The sequence below is a fragment of the Cryptomeria japonica genome, chromosome 2 (assembly GCF_030272615.1).
Source record: "Cryptomeria japonica chromosome 2, Sugi_1.0, whole genome shotgun sequence".
Taxonomy (NCBI): domain Eukaryota; kingdom Viridiplantae; phylum Streptophyta; class Pinopsida; order Cupressales; family Cupressaceae; genus Cryptomeria; species Cryptomeria japonica.
The window spans coordinates 659,296,953-659,308,461 of NC_081406.1; the positions used below are offsets into that span (position 1 = coordinate 659,296,953).

Consider the following 11,509-nt stretch of genomic DNA (forward strand, 5'->3'; position numbering starts at 1 on the left):
TCTCTTAAACATTTGCACAAAGGTTTATCCTTGGATTAACTCTTAATCCAATGGGTAATCTTAATTTAGACTTGACCCTTACCTTCTAGATAACCATGAGGTCTTCTCAGGCCTTTAATGCCTCCAACCTCTTCTCTCAACCCAATCCTATGTTGAAACTTGTCACCATTTTATTGGTGTCAATTGTGCACATGGATCCCCAACTTTCAATCCTAACCCTTGTTAAGATTGCTCAATCTTAACCCTTCATTTCCCTATTTCTTCTATAAATAGAACCCTTCTCCTCAAGCAAAAGGAGAAGCATTTTAGAGTATTGTTGTTATACTGGCATTAGCATAGAGCTTTTTCATAGCATCACTATCTACTCTAGCATAGTATTTAGCTTTTCATTTCATATTTGAAGCTTAGTATTAAATCTCAATCCTCCATAAGCATCCATAGTGCAAAAAGCTGTTGAGAGCTACACTCATTTGGGACTTGGAGAGGAGAGGAACAAGGGAGGAGCAACTATGAGCATCTTGATTAGCTATTTCATTTTATGTTTATATGCTTTCTATTTCATGCTTAATATCTCTCTTGATATGCCTGTTTAGGATAATCTTTTGTTGCTAACACTAACGTTTGTTTCTTGTGCTCTTGTGTGTGTTGCCATCAAACAGATTTTCTAATCCTTTTTGCAGAGCATCAATTGGCATATGAGATCTAGGGTAGAATTGAAATCTTATAAATATATGGTTCTCTTAAGTGAATAATTTTTTTAAAAAATTCTTGACTTATCTAATGTATTTGATCCTTAGTCAAATCAATATAGGTATTTCCTTTGGTTTAATATATTCTAGGATGTTAAATATTTTATGTTTAAGTTCTAGGTTCCTTGATTGTAAATCTAGAGAAGGTGTCATCCAACAAGATCCTCTCCATAATTAGGTGTCACCTCATTTGATTGAAATGTTTCAAGGGATTTTGTAATAGAGCTCTACAGTCACATTTGATGACATAGTATTTTTTTATTATTTAGTTAGAGCAACAACATGAAAAAAATCTCAAACCATTTGAGAGAAAGCTATTCAAAAAAATTATATGGGTATCCTTAAGAATTTTTGTATCATTTAAGTAGACTCGGTTGCATGAATATTCTTGATTTTATGTGTTACATTGATAGGAGAATGTGTAACATGATTCTTATTTTAGGTTTACATTTTCTCATGCTTAGAAATTTTCATCCAATGAACTAATGCACCAATCCTTATTGGTAATATGAAATAATTTTAATTGAAACATTGTTATTTTGTTTTTTCTCCCTATAGTTTAGGAGTATATTACATCTTGCAAGTGCCCATGGTCCAACAATTTAAACTTTGTCAAATCATTTATGAGCTCTCGTTTGATACACCTTTAAGAATCTATTTATGCTAGATTCTAGATTGTATAGGTTGTAAGAGATGTTAAGGAGATTCATTTTATGGGAAATGGATTTCTTTAAATCTTTAGTTGCATATTCAAATTACTATTTAATCTGCATATAAGAGGCATGTAGCCTGCCATATTATGAACAATCAATATAGTGTGAACTTACGAACAAATCTTAGAGATTTGCTTATATATACATTATGGTATTAAAGATCTATATATTTTATGTTCTTTTTACTTGTCCTATAGTTGACCTCTTGAGTCATCCTCCATGACCTTATAAAACCTAAAATCCAAAGAAGTAGATCACTCTTTTTGATTAATCTCTTAACTATTATAATGGGATTATAAATCACTGCTCTTTATTTATATTATATACATCTCATAACCTAAACATTAAATATCTACTCTAAAATTGTGAATAGTAATTTTGAAAACCAGTAAATCTTAGACAAATAATCAACAATTTTAAAGCCTTTCTTACTTGCCACTAGGGCCAAAATACATAATTAACCCCTTCATTTTAAGGCTACATGTAGGAGCCATGTAAACAACCATTGGCTAGAAGTTCACAAAAGAGGATCAAAGAGTGTAAACTACACACTCATGCTTGAGATCGTGGAGTGTATATCCTCCCTTTACCAAATACATTCAAGATGCTTTAAACACGCTTCATTTAGTATAGAATAGTTCATTGGATTGGAAAAATAGCTATCAAAGTAGTCCATATTGTTAACAATCATTTGCTAGCCCCGCACAACATTAAGCAACCTCACCACATGTTAGTAGAATACTAAGCTCAAATGGTTTCATTATCACCAGTACTCATGCATACCCAAATGCAATAAAATTTAGTGATGGATTTATAGATATGAATCAAATTTTACCATGTAGAATTGAGAAACTCAAAAACTATTTAACAAATATTATAACTAAACAAGATTTCATCATAAGAAGTCTACAAGACTAAACATATTGGTTGATTTCTTCTCTAAATGTCAAACTACCAATTGAAAGTTGCCACATTACCAGACCATTCACCTTTACTAATTATAAGACCATATCATCCAATCAAAATTTATAGGAAAAATTATCTAAACATAATAAATTGACCACATGAATATTGAAAATCACCAACACCAAACCCAAATTTTAATTTTATAGAGGGTAAAAATGAGAAAGTGTTAGGATTTGAAATTTGTCAGTAAAGACAAATTATATATAATAATGGAAATGAGCTAAACTATGACATCGAAATATATGACAAATAAACGACTTTGATTTTTTTTTATATGAGTTAAATAAGGTCATTATCAATATTATGGCAAATGACTTTAATAAGACATATTCCTCTCAATCTTTAACTTTAAATTAAAAATCCAATAATTTATTTATTCAATATCAATACATATAAAAATTAAAATATTTGTTAAAAAGGTAAAACGTATTAACAAATTTTTAAAATCTCTTAGCCATATAATTGTTTCAAATTCCTTGGTTACCTAGAAGAAAAATAAAACATGGTGTGATTTTGAAACTTGAATTATTTATTTAAAGTCAATATATTTTAGGAAATATTTGGTAGAGATCTTGAATAAAATTTGAACTTGGTAATACACGTTACATCCCATTTTTTAATTAAAAAATAAAATAAAATAAGTGCCTCTTATAATGTAATCCCTATCTCATTATTATTTATTATAATAATTAATTATAGTTTTGATAGGATTGGGTAGATTTTTTTATTTTGTCTTGGAATCTAGTGAGAAAGGGATATCACGGTAATCAAACCTAACATAAATTATTATGTAAATTTTATTTTTTTAATGATTTTTTATTTTTTGGGGAAAGTGACATGTCAATAGATTACTAATATCACAACAATTACATTGTTTTCAATTACGACACTACTAGCAATAAAGTCAATAGTTATCTTTAATATTGTTTTGAAATAATTTTAATTGGTCAGATTATTTAGATTGATTAAATATAAATTAATTTAGATTAAAAATATATGAAAATTAAATGTGAAGGAAACAAAATATTTATTTTTGATAAACAGATGATGTTGGAAGTGCTCTAAGTTAATTCATCGTTTATCATTTGTTTTAAGATGACCAATGTCTCAAATTTAAATTGGTATAAGAAATTTGTGGATTAGTCTTGAGTTCTACAAGTTTGATCTCAATTAGGATTAACCTAATCTAACATGCATAATTTATTCATATCACAAAAGATTTTCTTATCATTGTCTTCTTTCATTTGAATTTGTCAATGTAGTGTTTAAGACACTTTTGAAAAAAATGCCAACTTTTTTTTATCAAGAGGAATTGAGAGTTTAGTCTAGCAACCTAGAGGTTAGCTCTTTACAAGGAGAGCCATCATCCATACCATGAGCAAATTAATAGTTGAACCCTCAACCTTGGCTATGATTATGTTCTCTAAGATAATGAAATTTTTTAACAGTTAATATAATTTCCATCTATCTTATGATGTGTATTATTTGATTGTCAATCTTGAGGGACACCTTTGGAAGTTTGTTTGTTGGAGTGACACTTTCTTAGTTAAACCCCTAAAATAATAATTTAACAACTTTTGTAAATTATCGAAAACAAGAAGAAATCATGCACAAATACCTAGGTTTTTATTCAAGTAGGTGATGAAATATTAATGATCTGTGAGTACTCAAATGATAATGCTATGAGGATCATATCATTCTAGTTCTAGTTGTTTTGAAACGAACTAACTAGAGTTAGTAATAAAATACAACTCCACATGATGCAAATGGAAGTTTTACATGTCAAATGAACAAATAGCAATCATTTAGGACTTGACTTCGTTTTGATGCCAAATTTATATTTGACTTTTAAAGGTTTCGGGTTCATTTCTACAAATCATGCCATTGACCTAGGTTAATTCCACAAATGGTTGACCTAAAACTAGTGAAATAAAAGATAAACTAAAGATTAGAACAAATCCATAAAACATATTGATTATATATTTATCATTACATTAGAATAATCATATAAAAATAAACCTAAAACATAACATTTCATCATTATAATAAAAAATAAAATCATTTCAATGCTTTTTTTTCTCTTTTACTATTAGTAGGAGGTAGTTCCATATACATATATTGACTTAAGTAATACAGAAGTATATATGAATTTTACATATGATGATATACGAATCTAATCTCATCACTTACTTCCTAGATCCTAGTCACTTGAAAAAAGGTATGAAGATGTCACCATGTTCAGTAGGAAAAAAAAGCTAAATTCATCCATGTTATTGTTGCTTGCTTTTTTGAACAGGTTCCAAAAATCATTTCAATGTTATGACTATGTTTTTTGACCAATTGTTCCTAGAATAGAAAATCATTACAACGTTATGACTATATTTTATTAACAATTGTTCCTAAAATATAAAATCATTACAATGTTTTATGACTATGCTTTTTTAACAATTGTTCCTAAAACAAAAATTCCATAGGACATCATATGTTTTAATTTCCAACATGTGAATCTTTTCTCCCTTGGGAAGATCCCCCATCTTATGTATAATAGAATTTTTTACCACAAGAATCCAATGGAGATGGCGAAAGACCTGATTCCATTAATGCATTAATTCAAGGGCGGCTAACTGATCTATCAGAACATTGTTCCAATCAAGACATGCCACTTAACTCACATCCATGTTTGGCCAAGATAATTGGAAAAGGGAATATTCTAAACAGGAATCACTAAAAAAATCTAACAACCATGTTGAGTGGTTGCAAGTTGCGTCTATGGAAAGGCTACTGTACAACCATGATCAATTATATAAACACATTCCCCTCCACACAAATGGAATGCAGTATCCCAACTTTCCCACACAGCAGCTTTTCTGCTTGACTTTCCTTCTCTGCAGCCATGGCGCGTCTTTTTTCCCTTGTATTTGTGAGCACTGTTCTGGCCTTGACGGTTGCTGCAACTGCCTTCGATGGCAGCAATTATATTGACATGGTCACTGATAAATTTAGTGAACTGGGAAATGATGCGTTTAAGCTGCTGGGAACCTCCCCCAAAGCTTTACAGTTTGGAGAGTTTGCTCTCAGGTTTATATTTATCTATGCCCAATTATATCTATCAATCAACTTGTGGTTATTTTACTTGGTTAGTTTTGCCTGTGATCGATTTAGATCTTTCAAACTTACAGATTTGTGGGTATTTGATTTGGTCGCATTTTTCTGTGCCCTATCTAATATTCTAACTTGGGTATTTGGTTTGGATGCGTTTTCGTATGATTAGTTCTGTCAATCGAACTTGTAGTTATGTGGGTGTTTCATTTGATTTCATTTTCTTTTGCCTAATTGTCTCAATCATCGTCTGTACAGCTAAATTAATTGTATTTGATTTGGTTATTTAAGAGTATTTTGAATCGGATCTTTTTGTGCAGTTATGGCAAGAAGTACAGTTCGATCAGCGAGCTTGTCCAGCGATACAATGTTTTTGTGCAGAACGTGGAATTAATCGAGTCAAGAAACAGCATGAATCTTCCTTACACTTTGGGACTTAATGGTAACTCACTCATGTCTTCTTAAGGAAAACTTTTAGCCCTATTTAAGAATCTGGATGTTGGATTGAAGTTGGGATGTTGACATGCGTCATGGATTAATTTTGGGTGGCTTATTACAGTGTCTGGTTAGCAGTCAATTGGTATAAACCTAACAAATTGAGAAATTTATTGGGTATTAGATTGTTTGAACTTAGGGGTTTATAATCTATGTCAGCCATGTATTTATACAGGGGCTGCAGGGGAATGACGAGCTTAGGACGTGGTCTTATCAGATTTATTGTAAGAGGGTCATATTTTCCATGGAAGATCCGAGGATCAATTATGGCCTCATAAGAAATTAGGCATTAGAGTCTTTCTTTAAGCCATAGATCAAACAGATCTTTGTCTAACTAAGCTTTTTTTTCAGGCAACAGCTATCAAAGCAAAGTATTATTTCGTTTATATGTAGAAATATGTATTTTGAGCTGTAAATTCTTCCTGTATGATGTTTCCGATCCCTTAGTCACTAGTATCAGTCGACTCAGTCTAGTGGAAAAAGCAATGATCATTCCTTGATCTATGTCGCTGGATAAGGCATAGTTTCTTTTGTTGAGTATAAATAAGAATACTGTAATGAAATTTTCATATGACAGGCATGGGTCAAATTCCAGGCCTAATGAAGACCTTATCCCAGCTTAGAATTCATATAGGGAGCTCGTACAAGTTCCTCTACAACCGAAAATTCTCCCTCTCTACTAGCTGGTGATATCTTAAAGATTATAATGATTATGTATATGACTGGGGATAGCACTCAGGAAAACCTAGAACAAATAGCCTTGCTTCTAAATTTCCAGACTTTATTTTTTTCATTTGTAGTTTTGTTGACTCCCCACTGATATTAATATAGAATTGTTATCACAGAACAAAGGCATACAATGTTTAAGGGAACTGCATGATCTAAAGAGATACAACCCTGCAGGGTTGCCCCTGTTCTACCAAAATTGATAGCTCCAATTTTGTGCATATTTTAACTGTATTTTTGAAAGCCAGTACCCATTTTTCAACTTATAGCTACAACTTTACCTAGTGCCAAACAAAGTGTTGGCTACAAACTCAGGAATAGAACGTTATGTCGTTTTCTCAGATTACACAATATTATTGAAGATTGAAGATTAAATTCATGATCTTTAATAATAATGAAAATAATGTTTTGGGTAGTGAATATAGGAGAGAAGCGCTTGTGTAAGAAATCAGCCAATGAATGAGAAACTGGAAAATTTACTTTTAACTAATAGATGATATCACTAACAATTATTTATATTGTAAAGTTCTAACATTTAGATGATTTTATTAACAATTATTTATGTTAAATGGAGTTTGATATTGAATTTTTTTTTTATGATTAAGTGTGTTTAAATTGAAATAGTATTAAGATGACTGATCTTTTGAAAAGTTTAGATATTTTGTCTTTATGAATATTATCTAAATGAAATGAGTGTTAAAGTAGACCATTCATATTAATGAAAGATAAATTCTTGTAAACTACTGTTCATAAAATGAAAATTAATGAATTTAACTCTAAACCTACACAATTAAATTTTGATAAAATATCACACCTCTAACAACCACATTTAAAATTTAAAACATAATAGAAACAACCCCAATCTGCAAGGATTTGTGAAGGGTCATTGCTAAACAATACCATTGAATAGTTTCTTATTCAACAATTTACTATACTTTGAGCAAAATGAGATCCCAGATTGAACTGAGACAGTATATTTAATGAAATTGTGCAGAGTTTGCTGACTTGACATGGGAGGAATTTCGGGGACAATATCTGGGTGCATCACAGAACTGTTCAGCTACTAAGAGTAATCACAAGTTCATGGATGTTGAGCTTCCTAAAACGGTATGAGCTTATACATTTGTAAATTCATTTATTTATTTCAAAGTACCATAATCCTCTACTGTTGTATCTGAGAAGATCACGCAATGGAGGATAAAATTCTATTCATGGGGTTCTCCATGATAGCCTCATCTGCTCACTGATTTCCTAATCATCCAGCAGTCTTTCCTTAAATAGCCATTCACATGTATATGAATGAGATAGAAATGAGATAAGAAATTAGTCACCTGAGCCTGAGCAGTTAACCTTCTTTGCATATGTCAGAATGTTCTGTACATCCACATTTTTTCAAACTGAGAGTGTTCTAGAAACTTTCAAACAAATTTCATGATCAAGAATCTAATTGTTCCATGTATATGACAGACCTAATTCAATTTTATTTCGAGCAGAGATTTGACAACAATTACTAGTCTGAATTTAAATACACTAAATGTGAACTAGAAACACATAGGAAATTGAGACACTGCAAACAAATTATTCTCAGAGCAAAGTTTAATGTTCCTTTCTTGTCCTTTGTAAGAATTAAAAAGCGCAGGATTATAACAGTGTATGTGGGCTTTCTTCAGAACTTATTGTTTGCCTGTGTTTTACTACAGAAAGACTGGAGAGAAACGGGCATAGTGAGCCCAGTGAAAAATCAAGCCCACTGTGGATCCTGCTGGACATTCAGGTTTGCACATAATTTCATGTTTTTCGTTTTGCCTGTGACAGGAACCAATTGATTGAGGAGAAAAGAGATTTCATGAATGAACGAGGAGCCTCACTGACTGAAAATAATTTGATGTATTAATTGAATGTCACAGCACCACTGGAGCACTTGAGGCTGCCTATAAACAGGCTACAGGAAAATTTGTTAGCCTGTCTGAACAGCAATTAGTTGACTGTGCTGGAGCATTCAACAACTTTGGCTGCAATGGTGGCTTGCCATCCCAAGCATTTGAGTATATTAAATACAATGGTGGACTAGACACTGAAGAGGCTTACCCTTACACAGCTAAAGATGGTGTCTGTAAATATGATGTAAACAGTGTTGGTGCAAAGGTTTCAGATTCTGTCAACATCACTTCGGTAATTCTTCATTACAACCAAAACTTACACTCAGACATTTTTGCTTAAACATGCAACCCATCACAGTATATAGACAATAGTGATGCTAAAAATTTACACGCAATTTTACCCAAAATCTCTCCTAATTCAAAATCAATGAAATTTGTGCCTGTTAATTACGTACAGGGAGATGAAGAAGAACTTAAACAGGCCGTGGCTCTAGTTCGCCCTGTTAGTGTGGCATTCCAAGTTATTCAAGAATTCCGATTTTACAAGGGAGGGGTCTTCACCAGCACCCACTGTGGTCAAGGCCCAATGGTACGTACAGGGTGCTCCATTGCTAGTTTCGACAACATACATTTATTTACTAGAGTGATACACATTTCTATACTAAAATTATCTTTTAGTACATTTAGATGTATAAGCAATTACAGTTGGTAGAATTGTTTCTGAATTAGATTGATGTTTTAGTATTAATGTTTTGGATTATATTCGTGTTTTATTATCATGAAGATGATAAAATATTTTTTGAAATAAGAAAATTTTCATCAATATTTTGAATCACATTTGTATACATCATAATGACACAATACTTTTTGAAATAAGAAAATAAATGTGATCTGAAATGCCGATGAAAGAAAACTGTTACACAATCAAGAGTAAAAGAGTTAGCAGGAACTGAGTCTGTATGAGGTTGCAGGACGTGAACCATGCTGTTCTGGCTGTTGGGTATGGCGTTACCGAAGAAGGAACCCCATACTGGATCATCAAGAATTCTTGGGGAGCAGATTGGGGCGTTGATGGATACTTCAATATGGAGTTGGGAAAGAATATGTGTGGTAAGCTATAGCTATCCTCTAATTTTCATCTTCTATCCAATTCGCTTTTGAAGAAAATATTAAGAAAAATTATTATTTGGTTGGTGTTTTTGCAGGTGTCTCAACTTGTGCTTCTTATCCCATTGTCTAGGGTAGCTCGTACTGAAGCTCTGAAAATAAGATGTATATAAAACTGACAGGTTGCTTAAATCTGTTACTTCTATAGAAAGAAATGCAACATCAGTTGGTATGCATTTAATATAGTCTAGCTTGTTTTAAGCTTCTACAAGAAAAACTTGCGCTTAATTGGAGAATTAAGTTGGATTGTTAAATTCCATTTACATAAATTATATTTGGATAGCAAGACCTTTGTGATTGTAAATGACTAAAACTAATGATGGAATTATTCAATTATGCAATGAAACTGTTGAATTATAGATATTTCAATGTGGGGGAGTAATCAGCAGTTCACCTTTAAATAAGTTCATGTTTGTGCTTGAATCAAACCTTCATGTGCAATAATAATTAAACTGTATGTTAAATACCATCGCACAAGGATAACTACTGTATGTAAAATACCATTGTATAAGGATAACTACTGTATGTAAAATGTATAAAAGATATATTAATTAAATTTACAATATCTTATTTATAGAATTGTATATTTGTGTATATAATTTGGAAATACAATCTTGGCTTTAGGTTGATAATTTGTCTTCAAGCTATCAATTCTCTTTATGAATTTTGCTTCATTTTTTCTATGGTTTATTTGTTTCAATTAACAATTTTGTATTTTACATGAAGATTATAATGGAAGTGCAATAGTTATGTCAATTTTAGTTTATCAATTTGGTCTTTTTGCTTCACCCATAAGGGTGGTTATTTCCCTAATAGAAAAGAAAACATTTGTCAAGTACCACATAGCATTTAATGGAATCTAAGGACAAAGTATCTCTTCATCTCAATTTGCATTACATGATAAGAGACACAAGTTCCCTTTAGAGGAATTAGAGGAAGAAATAAATAAGCAAGAGCTTGAGCTTTATTGATATGATGAAAATGACTTCTTTGTGCATAATACATTCTATATCTTCTTGGAATTATAGTGGTAATTGTCGTACAAAATAAACAAAGATAACCTTGAGCTCTATTCACATGTTGAAAACAACTTGTTTGAACATTATATATTCTACTACTCAATAAACTCCAAGAAGGGTTGTTTCTAAAATATAGTGAAAGTGAGCAGTTAGTGACAAAGGGGAACACAAAATTGCACAAGAGCTGAAGTAGATGTCCACATAGAAATCACTTAATGAGAAAAAGCAACATGAAACACCTTGATGAGAATGAAACATGTAACCTAGCCAATGAATGAGAACATTGAAATTGCAATCCCAAGAGGGAAATGGTGTGGAACATATAAGGATCATTTTTTACCATGCAAAGGTTATCTAAGCATGAGTTTTCTACCATGTCTTTACCACATAGATCAAGAAATTCATGCCATGACTTTAAGTCATTTAATAATCAGTAATGAATCAATGAAATGAAAAATAAGCAAGCATTATAAAGCGTTCATGTGGCTGAAGAGTGACAAAGAAACAAATATGGATCATACATATTCATTGTAGTCTTCAATGTTGGTGAGAGAAATCTTGAAAATTCTTCAAAATTGAAAGTAGCTATCATGAATGGGCTCAAAATATGTTATATTTCAAGCAAGGAATCTAATGTCATTGTTTCACATATTTAGTATTCTTTTTTAATAGAAAATATAATGATATAGAATTTA

General features: G+C 31.5%; 1 protein-coding gene across 1 annotated transcript; it reads left to right on the forward strand.

Moving 5' to 3' along the window:
- The first annotated feature begins 5,140 nt into the window (after positions 1–5,140).
- On the forward strand, positions 5,141–10,158 carry LOC131034057 (thiol protease aleurain-like). The gene is made up of 8 exons (XM_057965403.1): positions 5,141–5,506; positions 5,848–5,969; positions 7,743–7,855; positions 8,449–8,522; positions 8,656–8,920; positions 9,086–9,217; positions 9,600–9,738; positions 9,834–10,158. The coding sequence occupies exons 1-8, from the start codon at positions 5,322–5,324 to the stop codon at positions 9,866–9,868; spliced, it is 1,065 nt and encodes a 354-aa protein (XP_057821386.1). The 5' UTR covers positions 5,141–5,321; the 3' UTR covers positions 9,869–10,158.
- The last annotated feature ends 1,351 nt before the right edge of the window (positions 10,159–11,509 follow it).

What these genes read in the sequence shown, in the direction of transcription:
- LOC131034057 (XM_057965403.1), top strand. Translation starts at nt 5,322, where the DNA reads ATGGCGCGTCTTTTTTCCCTTGTATTTGTGAGCACTGTTCTGGCCTTG. An exon ending in ATGTTGAGCTTCCTAAAACG is followed by an intron (nt 7,856 to 8,448) that starts GTATGAGCTTAT and finishes GTTTTACTACAG; the next exon opens with AAAGACTGGAGAGAAACGGG. An exon ending in GGATCCTGCTGGACATTCAG is followed by an intron (nt 8,523 to 8,655) that starts GTTTGCACATAA and finishes TGAATGTCACAG; the next exon opens with CACCACTGGAGCACTTGAGG.